The sequence below is a fragment of the Geotrypetes seraphini genome, chromosome 2, assembly GCF_902459505.1.
Source record: "Geotrypetes seraphini chromosome 2, aGeoSer1.1, whole genome shotgun sequence".
In the NCBI taxonomy this organism is placed as follows: Eukaryota; Metazoa; Chordata; class Amphibia; order Gymnophiona; family Dermophiidae; genus Geotrypetes; species Geotrypetes seraphini.
The window spans coordinates 295,810,982-295,833,111 of NC_047085.1; the positions used below are offsets into that span (position 1 = coordinate 295,810,982).

Here is a 22,130-nt window from a genome sequence, read left to right on the forward strand (position 1 = left end):
TCACCTGCAACTACTCCATATGTACTTCTGATGTCATGACAATTCAGACATAATTTATGTTATGTTATGTTTGGAATATAAGAAAATTTTCACTGCCTGTTTCTATTCTGACCATTTATTCCGTTTCATGGTAAATACAAAAAATATTTTTTTACATGGGGGGGTGTCAAAAAATGATGGGCCCCGGGTGCCACATACCCTAGGTACGCCACTGCTCCTAGTCCCAACAAACTCATCTTGTTCAGTAACCTACGGTGTGGGATACTATCAAAAGCCTTACTGAAGTCCAAATACACGACGTCCAGGGACAGTTAGGACTACCATATGGCTCCAGAAAAAGGAGGCCGGATTAAGACATCCAGGTTTTACTTCCATTGCTTTCAAAACCCAGATGTCTCATATCTGTCCTGCTTACTCCTTACTTCCATTGCTTTCCATAATGGATCCTGTTGACCCAATGGTCTCAAGCCACAGAACATCTGTCAGCTACAGTCCAAGTCACCTTGGACCTCCGTCACTCTCTCCAATGGTGGATGATTCCTCATAATCTCACTCATAAGAACATAAGCAATGCCTCCGCTGGGTCAGACCTGAGGTCCATCGTGCCCAGCAGTCCGTTCATGCGTCAGCCCAACAGGTCCAGGACCTGTGCAGTAATCCTCTATCTATACCCCTCTATCCCTTTTAACAGCTGGAAATTGTTCAATCCTTTCTTAAACCCCAGTACCGTTCTCTGCCCTATTACATCCTCTGGAAGCGCATTCCAGGTGTTCACCACGCGTTGGGTAAAAAAGAACTTCCTGGCATTTGTTTTGAATCTGTCCCCTTTCAATTTTTCCGAGTGCCCTCTTGTTCTTTTATTTTTTGAAAGTTTGAAGAATCTCTCCCTCTCTACTCTCTCTATGCCCTTCATGATCTTGTATGTCTCTATCATATCCCCTCTAAGTCTCCTATTCGCCAGGGAAAAGAAACCCAGTTTCTCCAATCTCTCAGCGTATGAAAGGTTTTCCATCCCCTTTATCAGATGCGTTGCTCTCCTCTGAACCCTTTCGAGTAACGCCATATCCTTCTTAAGGTATGGCAACCAATATTGAACGCAGTACTCCAGATGCGGACGCACTATCGCCCGATACAACGGCAGGATAACTTCTTTCGTTCTGGTTGTAATACCCTTCTTGATTATACCTAGCATTCTATTCGCTCTCTTAGCGGCCGCCGTGCACTGTGTCGTCGGCTTCATTGTCATGTCCACCATTACCCCTAAGTCCCTTTCTTGGGTACTCTCATTCAATGACATCCCTCCCATCGTATAGTTGTACCTCGGGTTTCTGCTTCCCACATTTAATACTTTACATTTCTCAACGTTGAACTTCATCTGCCATCTCGTTGCCCATTCTTCTAGTTTGTTCAAGTCTCTTTGCAATTCTTCGCAGTCCTCTTTAGTCCGAGTTCCACTGAATAATTTGGTGTCATCCGCAAATTTTATTAACTCACACTTCGTCCCTGTTTCTAGATCATTTATGATTATATGAAATAGCAGCGGCCCGAGCACCGAGCCCTGCGGAACACAACTCGTGAATCTCCTCCAGTCCGAGTAGTGGCCCTTCACCCCTACCCTCTGTTTCCTACCTGCCAACCACTTTCTGATCCATCTATGTACGTCTCCTTCTAACCCATGGTTCTTCAGTTTCCGGAGTAGACTTTCATGAGGCACCTTGTCGAAGGCTTTTTGGAAATCTAGGTAAATGATGTCTATGGAGTCTCCTTTGTCCATTCATTTGTTAATTCCTTCAAAAAAGTGCAATAAGTTAATTAGGCATGATCTCCCCTTGCAAAAACTATGTTGGCTGGTTATCAGAAGTTTGGTTCTTTCAAAATGTTCATCGATGCTTTCTTTTATCAGTGCTTCCGCCATTTTCCCTGGAACCGAGGTCAGACTCACCGGTCTGTAGTTTCCCGGATCACCTCTTGATCCCTTTTTAAAAATGGGCGTAACGTTGGCTATTTCCAATCCTCCGGGATCACGCCTGTTTTCAGGGATAGGTTGCAAATTTGCCGAAGTAGTTCCGCTATCTCCTCCTTTAATTCCTTCAGAACCCTTGGATGGATTCCATCCGGACCCGGGGATTTGTCAGTTTTTAGTTTTTCTATCTGCCTGCGCACATCTTAAAAGCTTACTTCCATGGATATTAATTGATCTCCATTGAAGAATTGCTCAGGTTCCGGTATGTTGGTTGTGTCTTCGTTTGTAAATACAGACAAAAAGAACGTGTTTAGTCTTTCCGCAACTTCTTTCTCCTCCTTCACCACTCCTTTCCTTTTTCCGTCATCCAGCCATCCCACCTCCTCCCTAGCTGGCTGCTTCCCTTTAACATATCTAAAGAATGGTTTGAAATTTCGTGCTTCCCTGGCTAGCTTCTCTTCATACTCTCTTTTGGCTTTTCAAACCACACGGTGACATTCTTTTTGATACTTCCTGTGCTCTTTCCAGTTCCCCTCAGTTTTGTTCTTTTTCCAGTTCCTAAATGAATTTTTCTTATTGCCTATCGCTTCCTTCACTATTTTTGTTATCCACGCCGGGTCTTTTGTTCGACTCTTTTTGCACCCCTTTCTGAATCTGGGGATATACAGATTTTGCGCCTCGCTCACTGTGTCCTTGTTAAAAGACTAGGCATGTTCTACTGTCTGCCATTTTTTGAAAGTGTTCTTAAGTTTCTTCCTTACCATTTCCCTCATTGCTTCGTAGTTTCCTTTCCTGAAATTAAAAGTTGTCGCTATGGTTCTCTTTCCTTTCGGTATTCCTACCTCAACCTTGAACTTGATCATGCTGTGATCGCTGTTTTCCAACGGTCCCACTACTTCTACTTCCTTTGCAGGTCCCCTTAACCAATTAAGGATTAGATCCAGAATGGCATTTCCTCTCGTCGGTTCTCTAACAAGCTGCTCCATGATGCAATCTTGTATAGCCTCCAGGAATTCTGTCTCCCTAGCGCATTTTGAGCTTCCAAGACTCCAGTCAATCCCGGGGTAGTCGAAGTCTCCCATAATAACCGTGTGACCGCTTTTGCATTCGCGTTTCATCTCGGCTTCCATTTCTTCATTGATATCTCCGGTTTGCCCGGGTGGACGATAGTATAGGCCCATCTTTATTTCAAGCCCTTTCCTTCTCGGTATTTTAACCCATAGTGATTCCAGCCTGTTAGTTGTCTCTGCTTTGTCCATTCTTGTCGATTGTATGTTTTCTTTTATGTATAGGGCTATTCCTCCTCCTTTCTGTCCTGACCTATCCTGGCGATAAATCCCTTCCAGCCACCCTTGCCATCACAACCTTCTAACTACAGATGCTTTGATATTAGGATGGGGTGCTTCACACTCAAGTTGTATGGTCTCACCACAAACACTCCATATTAATCTTCTAAAAATTTGAGCAATAGGCAATGTTCTCAAAACATTCCAGGATCTTCTCCTCCACCAGGTAGGCCTTGTCCACACAGACAATCAAGTTGCCATGTTCTACTTAAACAAACAAGGGGCATGGGATCTCTGGGGAATTGTGGAACTCTGAGGTGAAGAAGTGCCAAAGTCGTGATATGTACTATGGATGCCATATGAAAATAAAGTGTGTCAAAGGGAGGAGACTGTTTGACACAAGTGAATGAGATTGTCCACTCTCTTCTTCGGCAATAAAGCTCGACCCTGAGTACTATCCAGGAAAACCTCTATGAATTCCAGTGTCTGAGAAGGGTGCAAATGTGACTTTTGGTAGTTGACAGCAAACCTAAGCAGCTCCAGGAAGTGAATTGTTGAATTGAGGGCATGCTGAGCTGTTTGAGATGATGAAGCCTTGATCGACCAGTCATCTAAGTAGGGAAATACCTGAAACCACCATCTGTGAAGGGCTGTTGCCACTACCAGTAGGCATTTTGTGAAGACACAAGAGGCTGAAGCCAGTCCGTAGGCAAGACTTTGTATTGAAAATGCCAAGATCCAATGTGAAAGTGAAGATACTTTCTGTGAGCAGGTAAGATGGATGTGTGAATGTAGGCCTCTTTCAAATTCAGAGAGCAAAGCCAATCGCCTTTTTCGAGTAGAGGAAGAAGGATTCCCAGATAGACCATTGAAACTTCTCCTTCAGCAAGTATTTATTCAGACCCTGGAGGTCTAGAATTGGCTGAAGACCTCCAGGATTTTTTGGTATCAGGAGAGAGGGAGTTGAAAGGAGATTCTTTTGATGGGTGGTTTGGCAGTTTTTTTTAATCAAGCATAAAGCGTAACTCTGAGTGTCAACTTGAAGCACCTACTGATCTGTTGTTATAACAAACTCACACACTTAAGAGTTCCTATGAGGACGGCTACCACACAAATATCTAGTGTGGCATTCTGAGGAACTTGTGTGTTGAAATTTCTCAACTCAGGTGGCAAATTGATACTTAGTGGGACTTTAATATTGTTGCTTTGGTGCACATTTTGGTTATAATAGTCCAGCATTGATGGAAATAGATTAATATGATGGAAATAGATTAATCTGCCTCCAATGGGATGATTGGGAAGAAGAAGCAGGGAAATGTTGGCAATGCTGTCTAGAAAGGAGTCAAAAGGAGGACTGCTGTTTGGACTGAGATCGAGGTTGTAATATCTGTGTCCTTTGTTGTCTTGCATAAGGTCACTGAATAGGAGGTCTAGAAGATGAAGAAAGCTGATTGTAATACTGTTTGATGTTATGTCTGAATGAGACAGAATATCTTCTAGATCAGTGTTCTTCAACTGCCGGTCCACGGACCAGTGTCAGTCTACAGAAAATTCCTGTCAGTCCACGCAGAGCCAGCAACATCGGTGCGCAAAATTCCTGCTGGTCTGTGCAGGGCCAGCGAGAGCCTCTGACAGTAACTTCCTCCCCTCCGCTCCCCTCCCAGCAGCTCTCAGTACTTGCCTGCAGCAGCGATTCACTTAGGCAGCCTTGGGGATTTTGCTGAGTCGCAGCCCGCCTCTGATGATGCAACTTCTTCTTTCCTCAGAGGCAGCGTCAAAGGACCCAAGGTTGCCTAAGTGAATCGCTGCTGCAGGCAAGTACTGAGAGCTGCTGGGAGTGGAGGGAAGGGGAAGAAGCCACTGTTGGAGGCTCAGAAGCTGCTGGATAAAGGGAGATCTGCTACTAGACCTTGAGGGAGGGAGAAGGAGAGATGCTGCTGGGAGGGGAGGAGGGAAAGGGAAAGGAGGAGAGTTACTGTTGGATAGGGGAGGAGGGAAGGGAGAAGGGGTACTGCTGGACAGGGGAGGAGAAAAAAAAAGGAAGGAAAAAGCTGGCAGGGAGATTAGAGGAGGGGAAGGGATCAGGGTAGAATGGAGAGATCAGATGAGAGAAAGGGGAGAGACAGGAATGAGAAAGTAGAGAGAGATTGATGCTGAGAAAGGGGTCAGCAGAGATATAAGGAGAGAGGGACAAAGATGCTAGATCTGGTGTAGGAGAGGTTAAAATAAAGAGAGCAGTGAAGCTGGAATGAATCATTAAAAGGGAGAGAGGGGGCGCAAGCTGGATGTAAAGGGGAGAGGGGCATACAAAAAAGGCAGATACCATATGGAAGGGGGAGAGGGCAGACAGTGGATGGAAGGGGCAGATGCTGTAATGAAGAGACAGAGTAGGCAGATGATGGAAGGAAGAGAGTGAAAAGAAGATGAAAGCAGAAACCGGAGACAACAAAAGGTAGAAAAAATACATTTATTTCTATTTTGTGATTAGAATATATCAGATTTGAAATATGCATCCTGCTAGAGCTGGTGTTAGACATAACTGGGCACTGCAAAGCTCAGGAAGTGCTTCTTTAGCTTCCAGCTGGCTTAGGGCTCTCTCTGACCAGGAGGCAGTTGCCCTAGCTGCACTCCCCTAACACTATTCCTGTCATGTGGGACTGCGGTATTCTGTTAGCATGATATTTCTTGTAGCATTCTGTAATAATTTGGCTCATTCAGTTTTCTTGATAGTAGAGGGGATATATGTGAAGGTGAGGGGAGACAGGGGTTTTGTGGATCCTTGCTCTGTATTATTTGTATTTATAAAATGACAATTGCACAGAATATTGTTTCTTTTTATACTTTAATAAAATACATTCAATATAAAATCATAACTTGTGCAGATGGGATCAGATGGTCTGCAGGGACCGAGCAGAAATGGTTTTTTTTATTTCAGTCTTAGTAGTTTGCCGATCCACAAAATAATTATTTTATTTCTGCCGGTCCATAGGTGTAAAAAGGTTGAAGAACATTGTTGTAGATAATGAAGAAGATTGAAAGGTTTGTGGTTTAGATAAAGTGGATATAGTATCTGTGTGGGTTCTTTTTTCTTATCTGTCGCCTCCTCAATTTTATCCCTAAACAGGCTGTCACTCTTACAAGGAACATTTAAAAGTTATTCTTGAAATTTCCAGATCAGATACTCTAAGCCAGGCCAAGCAGCACATTGCAATTGCTACTGCAGATGTTTGGGAAGAAACATCAAATATATCAAAAGTTTGCCTAGTCATATACTTTCTCATAGTGAACTAGTTCTTAAATAATTGTTGAAATTGTTTTAGTTTGTCTGGAGGGAGGAAATCCTCAAACTCTGACAGTTGTTTAAGTAAAAATTTAAAATAAATGGACATGTAAAATTGGTAGTCCATTGTTAAGCATAGCTGATTGGAAAATGTCTTTGCCAAAAGAGTCCAATGTCCTGGCTTCTCTGCCTGGAGAAGCAAAAGTATAAGATTGTGAGCTGCGTGAGCATTTGAGTGCAGATTCCACAGCTAATGAATAATGTTGAAGTTGAGTTCTATACATGTTTCTATCTTTTTTAGGAGCTACCCGGCCTGACAGGGGATTCTTCTAGTTCATAAAGCTTCTTTCAAGACCCTATTAAAGGTACCTTAATGCATTCGTTTGGTGGTGCCTCAGTCAAGGAAATCAAAAAGTTCAGAGCGAGGTTCCAACTCTGTTTCCATTTTGATGAACAAAGCCTGACTCATCTGCCTCATTAAGCCAGTAAAAGATATACACTCTGGTGAAGATTTGCATCATTGAGGAGGAAGAGAAGGATCAAAAAGTAAACCATAGGATTCTTCTGCTGAGTATTCTGGCAAATCCTTATCTTTACTAGGTGAATTAGGGAGTATGCATCAAGAAGAGTGTCAACTGTGTGTTTCAGTGTAGGCTGATGTCCTGTTCCAGGAGATAACTCTTCCACCAATGACAATGCATGCATGCATCGAGTGGGTGAATGCCGATTTCAATATATTCTTGGTCTGGGCTGAGGCAGGCATGGAAGCCATTAACACCTGTGAAGAATACATCTGCATTAGCCCTGAAAGTTCATCTGAGCTTAGCCCGGATCTCCTCCTGGAGAGACAGTGCCAGTACCAGAAAAGACATCGGATATCAAGGCATGGGAAACTTCAATGTTGAGGCATGCCTACAAGGAGAAACCAGCTTTAAGGAAGAAACACTTAGGAGGACACAGTTCCATGCCTAGAAGAATTATTTGTGCTTCTTAGATGAAGAAGTAGAGTCCTATCTCTGTATGGAACCCGACACCTGATAATTAACTTCTACTTTAATTAGTTCTATTTTACGGAGAGGGTGGTGGATGCCTGGAATACGTTCCCGAGAGAGGTGATGAAGAGGAAAACGGTGACTGAGTTCAAAGAAGCGTGGGATGAGCACAGAGGATCTAGAATCAGAAAATAATATTAAATATTGAATTAAGGCCAGTACTGGGCAGACTTGCACGGTCTGTGTCTGTATATGGCCATTTGGGGGAGGATGGGCTGGAGAGGGCTTCAATGGCTGGGAGGGTTTAGATGGGATGGGATAGATTTTAACGGAGATTTCGGCAGTTGGAACCCAAGCACAGTACCGGGTAGAGCTTTGGATTCTTGCCCAGAAATAGCTAAGAGAAAAAAAAAATTTTAAATTGAATCAGGTTGGGCAGACTGGTTGGACAATTCGGGTCTTTATCTGCCGTCATCTACTATGATGCCTGCGTCACACGAGGCTAGGTATCGGGTTCTGAGTCCCCCACATCATGCTCACTGTTGATGCTGATGTGATATTGAGAAGTTTTTTGAACTGAAATTTTTGGGTTTTCAGTGGCCTCTTTTGTATGCAGAGACAGGTCACAGTGAATGTCCCAATATTTAGGACCTAGAAACCAGGGCCACCATCAGAAATTTCTGGGCCCCTTACTGATCAAACCTATTGGGCCCCCCACGCACCCCTTCCCCCCCCTGGCCCCCCCTTCTTCCATGGGCCGAATACACACATACTTTTCTCTGTCACCACACTCTTTGACCAAAAGATTTGTAAGCCTGCAACCACGTCAAGGTAGACTCTTTCAGCAGGGCCATAACCTAACCTAAAATAAACTAATCTATACCTATCTATTCTAAACTAACATATGTCTAATACTGAACTAATAACAAACTAACAAACATCTGCATAATAAATAACTAATAAATAATAGTGCTAGTAGCTATAATTCACTTTTGAATGTAAATCTCAGTTAAGGAATTCTTTTGACCTTTGTAGGCCAGAAGTAGATCACAATTGCACAATATTTTTTGTAACAAGTATTAAATGTGTTTTTATAAATACTGTAAGCTTAATAAATATATCTGAAAAAAACTACACATCTGAGCGCATATCTGTATGATCCCATCCTCCTCAGCTTGCCTATAGCTGCATCATGCATGTTAAAAATGTACGATATGTTGATATGTGCACTTTCCTTCCTTCCCATCCATCCTCCTCAGCCTGTCCTTACACATCCACAGCTGCATGTTAATGATGATGTATATGTTATGATGATAAATAAGTGCATATGAGCACATCATTAATATGCAGCTATGGATGAATATAAAAAAGAAACAATATTCTGTACAATTGTCAATTTATAAATCAGCATCTTCTCCCCACTCTCTCTTCCCCATTTCCCTTCAGCGTCCTCAGCCCACTCTCTCTCCACTTTCCTTCAGCGCACGCACATAAAAACAAGCAAGTAATTTATATCATTTTCATTCTATTCATTCATAGAAATTTAAGTCTAAATAATGCCAGTCACATAACAAAACATGATTTTACAAAAATAATTCCCTGCACAGTCAAGCCTGCAAGGATTACTAGATGTCTTTCAGCAGCTCCCCTCCCTCCCTCCCCCTTACCTTTGTGGACAAGTCAAAATGATCTACCAACAATCAAATTTTTAAAACACAAAGCACGCTGTACGCAGAGAAAATGTTAATTATCATTTATATTCCGCGGGTTTTCAAAGAGGTCAAGGCAGATGACTTTATGCAATGTCACCTCAGTAACAACTATACAAAAATAGACAAATATTCCCCCTCTCTTTTTACTAAAACGCGATAGCGATTTTTAGCGCAGGGAGCTGCGCTGAATGCCCCACGCTGCTCTCAACGCTCATAGGCTCCCTGCGCTAAAAAACGCTATTGCGGTTTAGTAAAAGGGGGCCATAGTGCAAAATATAGACAGCATATATAAATTCTCAAAGCAGACACATTTTGATCTCTAAATTGAAAATAAAATCATTTTTCCTACCTTTGGTAATTTCATCAGTCTCTGGTTGCACTTTATTCTTCTGACTGTGCATCCAATATTTCTTCCCTTCTTTCAGCCTCCTGTATGCTTCCTCTCCTCCAGACCTCATTCCCTCCCCAAACTTTTTCTTTGTTTCACCCTGCCCCTTCTTTCTTTTTCTCTCTCTCCATACCCCCTTTCTTTCTGTATGTCTGTTTTTCTCTCTCTCTCACCCTGCCCCCTTCTTTCTTTCTCTCTCCACACCCTCTTTCGTTCTGTATGTCTGTCTTTCTCTCTCTCTCTCCGTGCCCCATTTTTCTTTGTTTCACCCTGCCCTCTTTCTTTCTTTCTGGCTTCCTATCCCCTCCTTTCTTTCTTTCTCCCTGCCCTCCCCTATGCCACCACCATTGGGAAAATGCTGCCACCGCCACTGGGGAATAGGCTGCCACTGCCGCCATCGGGAATAGGCTGGCGCCGAGTTTGCCCTGCTTCTCTTCCCCGCGGGGCCGACCAACTCTCACCACCCGACGTCAATTCTAACGTCGGAGAGGACGTTCTAGGCCAGCCAGGCAGTGATTGGCTGGCCCAGAACGTACTCTCCGACGTCAGAATTGACGCGACTGGCGAGAGTTGGTCGGCCCCACAGGGAAAAGCAGGGAGAACTTGGCGCCGGCCTGTTCCCGATGGCGGCGGTGGCACTCAAGTGGCTAAAGAGCCGCAGTTTGCCGGCCTAGGGAGAACACTGGAGGGTGGCCAGCTGTGCACCCTCTTGGGATGTAAACCCGGTGTGGGGCGGACCGCCCCTTCCCCACCTTGGTATGCCACTATCTGTACCTCACTCCCTCCCTATGACCAAAAATTCTCCTTTCTTCTATTTCCCGTGTACACAACCATCTCTTTCCTTCCCTTCCTCTCTCCCAAGTCCATGCCTTCTGTGTCCAAAAACCCATTCCCTCCCCCACCTCAGCATCTCTTTCCCTCCCTTCCTCTCTCCCAAGTTCAGGCCTTGTGTCCAAAACGCCTCCCCCCTTTTGTGTTCCGCGTTTGCCTCCCAGCCCATCTTTGCAACTTTCTCAGCAAAACGGAGCTCAAGCCAAGAGGCTTGTTTCCTGTTTCCTGCCGCGCACAAATAGCCGACCGGAAGTATTCTCCGACGTCAGCGCTGACGTCGGAGGGCAGGCTTTGCTTAAGCCCTCCCTCCGACGTCAGCACTGACATCGGGGAACACTTCCAATCGGCTAAATGTGAGCGGCAGGGCAGGTAGGAACAGAAGACGAGCCTCGCGGCTCGAGATGTATTGAACTCCGAAGGTGCCCCGTCCAGCTCTCTACTGTGCATCTGGGGCGGACTTCCCCCTCCCTAGACTGTGGCCTAGGACCCTGGGGGAGCCCGGGCCCCCTGTCAGCTCCAGGCCCCTGAATGCAGGACTGGTAGTACTGCCCTGATGGCGGCCCTGCCAGAAACCATTTATGTGAGTCAAAGAATGAAATGGTCCAGTTTCTTCAAGAACATTTCTTAAAGCCACTAGACACCCTCTTTGACATGGAGGGGAAAATGGCAAGTGCTAGGTCAAAGAGCTCAATGGTCCAGGGAGATTGAGCAACTAGTATGCAGAAAATGGTTGAGGCTCCCAGGAGGAAAAAAGAATTCAGAATGGCCTGAAGGCCAAAAAATGAAAAATTGGCAAAAATGAACCAAAGTTGTGTAACATACTGTCACACAATAAAAGCAATAAAAGCATTTTGGCTGCAAAAACCCAAGGGAACGGTACCGTTTAGGGGGTGAAGAACTTATATGCATGACAGAGGAGCGGAACTTGGGTGTGATTGTATGTGATGATCTTAAAGTGGCCAAACATGTTGAAAAGGTGATGGTGAAAGATGGCTAGAAGGAACCTGGGGTGCATAGGGAAAGGTATAGCCAGTAGGAAAAAGAAGGTAGTGATGCCCCTGTATAAGACTTGGTGAGACCTCATTTAGAATATTGTGTACAATTCTGGAGGCTGCACCTTCAAAAAGATAAAAAGGATGAAGTCTGTCCAGAGGAAGGCTACTAAAATGGTGCATGGTCTTCGTCATAAGGCGTATGGTGACAGACTTAAAGATCTCAGTCTGTATACTTTGGAGGAAAGGGGGGAGAGGGGAGATATGTTAGAGACGTTTAAATACCTAAGTCAGGGGTGCCCACACTTTTTGGGCTTGTGAGCTACTTTTAAAATGACCAAGTCAAAATGATCTACCAACAATAAAATTAAAAAAAAAAACAAAGCACACTGTAAGCAGAGAAAATGTTAATTATCATTTATATTCCGTGGGTTTTCAAAGAGGTCAAGGCAGATGACTTTATGCAATGTCACCTCAGGAACAACTATACAAAAATAGACAAATATACCCCCTCCCTTTTTACTAAACCGCGATAGCGTTTTTTAACGCAGGAAGCTGCGCTGAATGCCCTGCGCTGCTCTCGATGCTCATAGGCTCCCTGCCCTAAAAACCGCTATTGCGGTTTAGTAAAAGGGAGCCATAGTGCAAAATATAGACAGTAGATATAAATTCTCAAAACGGACACATTTTGATAATTAAATTGAAAATAAAATCATTTTTCCTACCTTTGTTGTCTGGTGATTTCATGAGTCTCTGGTTGCACTTTATTCTTCTGACTGTGCATTCAATATTTCTTCCCTTCTTTCAGCCTGCTGCATGCTTCCAGACCTCATTCCCTCTGCCAACTTTTTCTTCCTCTCTCTCTGCCCCCCCTCCCCTTTCTTTCTTTCTGTCTTTCCTTCTGTCTCCCTGCCCCCTTTCTTTTTGTGTCTTTCTCTCTCCATGCCCCCTTTCTTTCTGTCTTCTTGTCCCCCTTTCTTTCTTTCTGTCTTTCTTTCTTTCTCTCTGCCCCTCTTTTTTTCTGTCTGTCTTTCTCTCTTCATGCCCCCTTTCTTTCTTTTTCCCTTCTTTCTGTCTCCCTGCTCCCAAGCCACTGACACCATCGGGGAACAAACCTCCAAACCACCTCCATCCCAAGCTCTCCCTGCTTCCCCACACAGAAGCATTGGGCCGACCTGATTTCCTCGCCCCGACGTCATTTCTGATGTCAGAGAGGAAGTTCCAGGCCAGCCAGGCAGCGATTGGCTGGCCCAGAACTTCCTCTCCGATGTCGGAATTGACGTCAGGTGGGGGAAGTTGGTCGGCTCAGCGCTTCTGAGTCGGGAAGCAAGTAGAACGCGATCAACTCGTGTTGCCTTTGCTATCTATCGGTTGATCGTGATCGACCTTTTGGGCACCCCTGACCTATGTAATGTAAATGCACATGAGTTGAGTCATTTTCATTTGAAAGAAAGATCTGGAATGAGAGGACATAGGATGAAGTTAAGAGATGATAGACTCAGGAGCAGGGCAGGATTAATTCGTCGAGGGCCCCTAGGCACACAAGTACACTGGGCCCCCCTGCCCCACCCCACCCCACCATGCGCCCAGGCAGAAACGGAAGCTGCGTCAGAGGGAAGCTTTGGGCAAGCAGCACTGCTTGCACAATTACAGTTCCTGTTGTCTTTCTTACCCATGTTGCTTGCTTGTCTTACTTTCCGTCGATGGGGGGCCCGCATTGCCGATCGGGGGGGGGGGGGGAGGGCCTGCGTTGCCAATCGATGCTGGAGGGGGCCCATCGCCGTTTGGAAAAAAGAATGTTGATGCCCTCCTTCATCGGGCCCCCCTGACCATTTTGGGCCCTAGGCACGTGCCTACTTGGCCTATTGGTTAATCCTGCCCTGCTCAGGATTAATCTAAAGAAATACATTTTTACAGAAAGGGTGGTAGATACATGGAATAGTCTCTTGGAAGAGGTGGTGGAGACAGACTGTGTCTGAATTCAAGAAAGCCTGGGATAGGCACACAGGATCTCTTAGAGAGAGGAAGAGATAATGGTTACTGCGGATGTGCAGACTGGATTGGCCATTTGGTCTTTATCTGCCATCATATGTTTATGTTTCTATGAGGAAAATACAGAAAAATAAGTAGGGGAGAAGGCACAACCCTCCCCCCACCCCTCCAAAAGTTTGAAGCACTGAAAACTGAAGCCACAGCTTCTCAGCTCTGTGGGGAAAAAAAGAACTGATGGTCTTGCAAGCTAACATTTGCCAGGAAGGCATCGGTACACGCGCAGTATGGACACTGCCTAAAGATTTGAAGTAACAGTGTCCATACCAGGTTCTGTGAATGATATCATCCATGTGTGAGAATATTATGCTTGCTTGTCCTGGGAAAATAATTCTTACAACAGGGGAAACCAGTGACCCCCTTTATAGCATGTTGTGATGAATCTGGATAATGTATTTCTCTACTCAAAACATAAGACATCTAAAGAACTTCATAAAGAGTTTTCTGACATATGCAATCTTTGAGGCTTCTTTTTATATATGAGGTATAGTTTATTGTGAAAGGAGCAACTAGCAAATAATCTTTGGCCTAACATTTCTATAGGCCCTGACTTTGCATGAATCAAATTGTGCCAATAACATCATAAAGCAGTATATGAGATCTGGCATTCCACCAGCCTTTCTTTTTCTCCCTACCCCCCCAAAACAAGACAACAATAACCCAATATACAAAGGCTTCAGACTCATGCTTGTCAGCATGCTTCACTCATAGCACCATATTGCTTTCACTACTGACCTGTTTTTCTACCATAGCCTTTTCATATTGTGCCTGTACAATATCCAGTTCAGCCTGTTTGGCATCTAGCTCCGCTTGTGCCTTCTGCAGATCTAACATGGCCGTGGACAGAAGACTCTCTTGGATTACCAAATTAGCCTAAATATAAACACATACACAGAAAAATGATTTGAGGTTGGAAACTGCCTGCAGCGTTCTGCTGACAAACATATCATTTACCTTAATTTCATTATGTATAGAAAAATCTGTAATAGATAACTGATTTCATATGGCATCTGGACTACATCAATAAGTTCTGTGAGGGACTAAATTCTATCTCCGTCATTTTACTATAATTATGTTATAAAATGTAATCAAACACCTCAAGTATTAAAAAAAATGAACCTGAATGGATACAGACAAGTCCATATGACTCTCAAGCTGCTACAAAGCATCAAGGCAACAGAGCCATGTCTGCATCCAAATACGCTTTTATAAATGCCCCATCAAATGTCTCCTTCCATCTGTTCATTTCTGCTTCAGGTTCTATTTTATGTTTCTAGACTAACGTAGACAGCAAAGCAAAGAAGAAACCCAACAGAGGAATTCTTTTGCATGGTGACATAATTAGCAAGCAATACGTGCTTTCTTTTCTCAGGCCTCGTCTGTTACGTCCATAGGTACACCATCCAGCTGGCATTCATCTTTACTTAACAGGCCAGAATGGAACTGAGCAGTTAAATAGCGCTTAGCTAGCCCAATGAGAATATTCAGCAAGAGATAACCAGTTATCTCCACTGAAAGTTCCTGGTTAGTGGCTAATAGTTAATTGGCTATAGCACGATAACCAGCAATTTTCAGCAATGATCAGTTGGTGGCTAAATCGGGCCACGAAAATAGCAGTCCTATCTTTGGCCACTATACACATAACTGGCCAGTGTTGAATATTGACTTAGCTGGTTAACTTTTATGCAGCCAAAAAACCCTGGATATTGAATGCCGGTCACCAGAAATGGCCCAGCATTGAATATCTGCAGTCAGCGCCAACTGCAGGAGTAATCTGACCTGCCTTCTGTGGTCTGAATATTGGCCGGCATATCTTTCTGGCACAAATACTTCCTTCTTTGGCTGAGTTACACACTTTGCGTAGTTTTCTTCATATCAAGTTTGCAAGGCCCTTGCTAAAACATTTGGTTCAATAATTATCTCCAGCCAAGTATTCGCATCTCATAACCTTCAAAGCTACTGCTTTCAGCTTAATAGAAACTACACAAGTCCTTTTCATGATATGACGGTCATAAGCTTCCCATTTTTCCCTTCTCCCCTACCAGACCCCAATTCTCCCATTCTCCAGGGTCCCATTCAATACCCTCACAACAGAACCTACTTTCTTTTAAAGCAGGCTTCTATCAGGCACTCTCCCAGCATCTATTTGTATGTACCCTGTTATAAAACTGCCTATTAATCAGTGGCGTAGTAAGGGGGAGTGGTCCGCTCCGGGCATCACCTTCACTCCTTCCCACACCTCCCCCCGCCACATGTGCGCCTTTACTTCCACCCACCGTACCTCTAGCTTTTTGCCAGCACGAGCATCAACTCCAACCTTCTGCTCGCACCAGCATTGGCTCTCCCTCCGACATCACTTCTGGGTCCCGCATCTAGGAAGTGACATCAAAGGCAGAGCTGACGTCAACGTGGGCAGCAAGTTGGTGATTCTGCTCGTGGTGGGAACGTTAAAGAGGTATGGGGGAAGGGAAGGGGCACGCAGGGGGAGCAGGGAAGGAGTGCGTGGGCGGAGAAGAGGCAGGGGAGGGGCACTGAAGCTACTAATTAGTAGATTTAAAACAAACTGGAGAAAATATTTCTTCACACAGCGTGTAATTAAACTCTGGAATTTGTTGCCAGAGAATCTAGTGAAATCAGTTAGCTTAGCGGAGTTTTAAAAACGGATAATTTCTTAAAAGAGAAGTCCCTTAGGACATTATTGAAATGGCTTAGGAAAATCCACTGCTTATTCCTAAGATAAGCAGCATAGAATCTGTTTTGCTGCTTGGGATCTAGCTAGGTGCTTGGGACCTGAGTTGGCCACTGTTAGAAACAGGATACTAGGCTTGATGGATCTTCGGTCTGTCCCAGTATGGCATTCCTTATATTCTTAACATCTTTAGAGTTCTTTCATCCCCCTTCTAATCCTGCTATATCTTTTTGTAGATGTGACAACCAGAATTGTAAAGAGTACTCAAGGTGTGGTTGCACCACAGATTGATACAGAGACAATGTGATATTATTTGTTTTATTCTCTATCCCTTTCCTAATAATCCCTTACATTTTGTTTGTTTTCTTGGCTACTGTCAAACACTGAGAAGAAGATTAACCTACTGGCCAAGATCACACAATAGATCTTTTTTCTGGGTAGTGACTTCTGCTGTGGAACCTCTATTCAGATGCCTAGGATCTGTTCTACAATGCTAACGTAGCACAGTATTGGCACACCTCAGACTGGTTTCATTAGGCAGCAATAATCTCTACGCCAATGTTAACAAACAAACTACCACCACCACCACTCCAGGAAAGGTAACACAAAGCTACTTCTACAGCCAACTGCTCTTGTAAGAGAAACCTCCTGCCAGCACAACTGCGGTTTAAATCTGCTGTTTTTTTACTAAAGCATAAGCAGACCAGGTTTTGGTTAAGCGATACTAAGAGCCTTTTCAGGGCAGGTTGGAGGGTGGACTCAAGACTCCTGAGTTATCCCTTTAGTTCTCTTTTAAAAAATACCAAAAAAATATACATTTAGAACTGAAAGCTAATTAAAATCACCCCCTGCTTAACTGGCCCAGGACCATTAGTAAATAAACCAGGTTGAAGACCATTTTCACTGTTTCGCTGTCTCATTTATTATGGGGGGGAGTTTGTTTTGTTTTATTGTTTAATGGAGCACAGTCCTTAAGGGGTCCTTTTACTAAGCTGTGGTAAGCACAAACACAGCTTTGTAAAATGACTCCCAATTGAGGAATTCTTCTGCTTTGCCGACAAACAGTCCTTAAACTGTGTCAAGAGCTTCCCAGAAACAGTCCAGGAGCATTTTAAGACTGCATAGTGCCTTTTGCTTCTCTGTCTCCATCCACTGGTCAAATAATGCAAAAAGAAGAATTCCACAGGACAAATGCCCACCTACTACTGTTTCCTACAGGTGTATTACAATGTCAAATATGATGGGCTGCTTACCTTCAAGGGCAACACTTCCTTATTGATGGAGAAGAATGAAGCCATGGCTTTGGTCCAAGAACAAAGCCCAGCTACATTCCCACACACTCTCTTAGCAGTTTCGATGTTGTAGTCTATCATATCAAAGTAAGGAAACATAAGCTCAACCATTTCTTCATTGATAGTGTCCTTAGGGAATTGCTTAAATAAAGGAAACAAAACAGTCATATATGGAATGGGTTTGCTATACTCCTTAGTAGGTGACAGAGTTATATTCATTCATTCATTCAGTCTACTCAGTTCAAGCTAGAAACTGAATCAGCCTGTTGACCCCTATCCTGATGTTTCATATTTTGCCCTTCCCATAGACCTTTCCAGTGGCATAGTGAGAAAGGTTGGTGCCGCACCATGCGCCCCCACCCCACTCTTTCCCCACCCCACTCTTTCCCCACCCCCACTCTTCCTTGCCACTTGAGCACTCCCCTGCCCCCCATGCACCTCTTGAAATGTTCATCAGTGCGAGCAGCATCTTCCACCTGCTGTTCACACCACCGTTGGCTCTCTTCTGAAGTCACATCTTGGTCCTGTGACCAAGAAGTGATGTCAGAAGGGAGCCAACGCCAGCATGAGCAGGAAGTAGAAGATGTTGCTCATGCCGGCAAACATTTAAAGAGGTACGCATGGGGAGCCAAGAGGAGGAGAGATAGCGGTGCCGCCCCCCCATGAAAAAGGCACCAGGGGTGTACCGCTCTCCCCCCCCCCTTACTAAGTCACTGGACCTCTCCCTAATTTTTGCTGTTATTTTCAGCTTTATGAAATGAAAACTAACAGGAAAATGTACCTGATTCTTCACAGTTAGTCCCAAGTCTAGTATAAAACCTAATACTTTGGATTTATTTTCAGTTTGGAGAGAGTCACCTATAGGCAGTTTGAAACATTTACTAGGGAGGCCCTCATAATAACCAAATTAGATTTTAGTTTTTTGCTTATTTAATTTGAGAAAATTGTCCATAGCACAGGTATCTACCACTTCAACAGCGTTAGATAGAGATCCAAGTGGCTTGGTGTATGATCTTAGGTAAATGTTGAATAGTAAAGGAGAGCCATGTGGAACTCCACACTCTGGTTACCAAAGATTAGAAAATTTACCTTTCTTCTGTATGATTGTTTGCATAGAAATTCAGTCAACCACGCCAGGATAGTTCCTGTAATACCTAACTCAGTGTTCTTCAACCGCCGGTCCGTGGACTGGTGCCAGTCCGCAAAAATCTCCCACCGGTCCGCAAAAAACCAGCATCCCCCACAAGCACTGAGTTAAAAAGGTGGCTCACTGCAAACGCCTCGTGGACCACCCAGGCAAAAACACCAGTGCAGCCATCCTCCAACACCTCCAGGCAGTGCCGGGGCCACAAACGGGGAGCTTGCACGAACCTGGTGTAGTTGCCGATGGGCAACTCTGGGTCAAAGGCCACTGGAGAGCTGAAGGCGCGCGAAGCGGGCGCCATGCGGTGAGTCCACCGACCGTGCTGCCCGAAGGCATCCACTGTGTATGCACAAAAAGTCACCGTCTCCCCGGCCTGCGCTCTCCTCTCGGTCCTCCCCGGAAGAAGCGGAAGGTCCCCCCACTTCCAGACCCGGCCAAAAGGAATGAAGGTCCCACTGCTGCAACACGCGGCACGGAACCAGAGCAGCAAGACAGAGCATGAGACGTGACCTCCTGAGCCCCCAGGTAGGCTAAGGAGAATCCTCCTAATAGAAAAAGTCACACACACACACCCACCCCCGTCTCCCTTGGCAGTCCAGTAGCGGCACCCGAGTCCACACCAGTACTCCTCAACCGCGGGTCCGCAAAACAATTCCTCCATTTCTGCTGGTCCATAGGTACAAAAAAGTTGAAAAACACTGACCTAACTCATTCAGCCTGAAAATCATGACACAGTGATCTATAGCAGTGTTTTTCAACCTTTTTACACCTATGGACCGGCAGAAATAAAAGAATTATTCTGTGGACCGGCATTGGTCCGTGGACCGGCAGTTGAAGAACACGGGGCTAAGTCGTGGGCCAGACCCCACCCATCTCTACCCAATCTCCACCACAGACCCCCGCCCCCATAATAGTACTAATTGTACCTTGCACGTCCCGTGCCTCATCTGGAAGCCTTCCCTCTGACGTTGTAACGTCAGAAAGAAGGCTTCCAGTTCAGGCGCAGGATGCCCGTACGAGCCACTGCCCGTGGCTTTGTGCACTGAATCAGTTAGGAAGAGGGAGCTGGCTTGAAGATAACGCCACATCAATCGCACCGTGGACTAGCGGTTGAAGAACACTGTTTTGGGCCTGATGTACATGCTGGCCCTGTGGACCGGCAGGAAATTTCTGTGGACCGGCACTGGTCCATGGACCGGTGGTTGAAGAACACTGATCTATAGTGTCAAAAGCAGCAGAAATCTAAACTAAACTAAATCTTAAGCTTATATACCGCATCTAGAGCTCGACACAGGTTTACAGAAAATGAAAGAAAAAATACAATAGGGATAGGAATAATATAGAGGGAAACAAAGATCACAATTTTTCAGATCCAGGTTTTCAGATGTTTTCGGAATAATTGGAGATGTTTCTAGTTACCTAAAATTAATTTATTTTATTTTTTATGCCATTCTTAACAGCTATAATAATTTAATCATAATTCTAAGCTACTTGACTCAGAAAAATCACGTCAACAAAGAACATGTGAAAGGACACTTCACTTCAGGCACATTCAGTTAAATGTACCATCAGACAACACAAGATTCACCATCTCACAGTACCTCTTGAATTGTTACCTGAAGATTCTGTAAGAAGTTTCCTGCTGTCATCAGTCTTAAAGACTCTTGCCAGGAAGGAATGGTGCAGTTTTTCTCTGAGTCTATTTTCACATTGTTCACTTTCCTCCGAAACAGCAGCAGGACACAATCCATGATACGCATAATAAGATGAGGAGGCCGGCCCAAGGTGCGAACAGTGGCAATATCAGATGGCTTGATGGTCTAAGGAAGGCAGAAACAAGGAGTATAGATTAGCCAGCTATAACATTTCAGGCATAACTTCCATAGACAATATACAAACATTCACCCTGAATCAATACATGTATAGCCACTACAAATCTATTACTTTCAAGGAGTGATACCACAAACAGAAGTACTTCAGCACTACCAATCTTGACAAGATTTGACATCTTAAAATCACACCTATAATCAGTGCTATTTAGGTGCTGAGGTTGAATATCCATGTATATTTTGAAACATCTATGTTAGGTGCTTTCAGGGTAATATTATAAAGGCATAACAGCATGTAAAATGCAGAAGAAATATTGGCCCTCAATTTTTTATGTGGAAGGACCTATGTCGTGGAATGCTTTACCTTGCAAACTCAGGAAAGTCTCTAATTTGGAGCAGGAAAGAAGAGAGACGAACCTGGAAAGAATGTTGGGGAAAGAACCTGAGAGAATTGGCAGTTGGAAGTGTTTGGTCTAAATAACACATGAACAAGTTACACACCCCCTTAGCTCTTCCTCTATCTCTAGAGGAAGCCAAGGAAAAAAGCTACCAGACACAAAAGTGCAGTTTAAACATTCATGGCCTTTTGAATTTTTTGGCATCCTAACTGATAGGAAAACAACCATAAAGTCTCACCCAATTACAAATGACTGGCCATTTTGTTGAGATTGTAGTTATTTAGACCAAACAGAAGCATTTTGACTGACACCACCTATGCTCACTGACATCATGAGGCAGGGCCAGCACTGAGGACAGAGTTCCAGGTTTCCCTGTGGAACAGCCGTAGGGTGTGGCCAAAGGGGCATGCCTAAGAGGCATGCCAGGTCCCTTGTGAGTTCCTTTGGAGCCTCGGTGAGCAATGGTGTAGCAAAGGTGGCCAAGGCCGTTGGTACTGATTCTCCTCTCTCCTTGGCTATTGTGCCAGTTTGTTTGTAGATGGGGAAGCATAAATCTAAGACTAAACATCTAACTGTAAGTATATCAGTTTTTACAGGTTTTATGAACAAACATTTGATCTCATTGTCCCCTCTCCCTCTCTTTAGATTTAGATGCAGAAGGTGCCTCCCTAAGTTCAGGGAAAAGGCCTACCCCTGATCCTCCTATTTCTTCTTATCTATTCCCCAGCTGAGTTTGTCCCATGTTAGTTTTACCCATAATGGAGAGCAGGATTCATCATCTCAGCATTGTCCATATACTAAGCCATCTAATATTTCCTTTTAGTCAGTTGCAACAAGTTGTATAATAAGAATTAAGGATAATTTGTTAATACATAGACAACTTGAGATGTTCAAAAATCAGGTTAGATCTGCTAATTTGAAATTCCTAAATTTTCCTGTGTGCCCTTTACTATCAGTTGAGATTCTGCTGAGAAGAAATTTCAAAGAAGTTTTAGTTCTGTCTAACATAAAAGCTATTAATATTACAAAGTGTTATTATTTACCAAGTAAGATGAAGAGACCAACGCAGAAAGGGTTGGGCCTTTAGGCACTACCTAAGAAAGGAAATGAGGTTTTTTATTTGGCAGCTTTTTGGAAACAACTTGGGATAGCTTCTCGGAGTGTTCCACTTTTTTAGTCTCTTTTGCTTCAGAAATGGATAAAGTTTTAGTATTGAAAAATTACTTTTAAAAAAAGATTACCTTTTTTGTGGTAGAAAGCTTATATATATCCAGATGTTTCTAGG

The 22,130-nt window shown here is 44.1% G+C and overlaps 1 protein-coding gene across 2 annotated transcripts in view; it reads right to left on the reverse strand.

Moving 5' to 3' along the window:
• The window catches only part of DNAH5 (dynein axonemal heavy chain 5), a 598,099-nt gene that overhangs the window by 149,664 nt on the left and 426,305 nt on the right, over positions 1-22,130 (reverse strand). For both annotated transcript variants that reach the window (XM_033929843.1, XM_033929844.1), the window contains exons 59-61: positions 20,235-20,438; positions 17,436-17,615; positions 14,229-14,366 (exon numbers count right to left, since the gene is read on the reverse strand). In XM_033929843.1, coding sequence (XP_033785734.1) covers positions 14,229-14,366; positions 17,436-17,615; positions 20,235-20,438 — 522 coding nt within the window. The remainder of the gene's footprint in view (positions 1-14,228; positions 14,367-17,435; positions 17,616-20,234; positions 20,439-22,130) is intronic.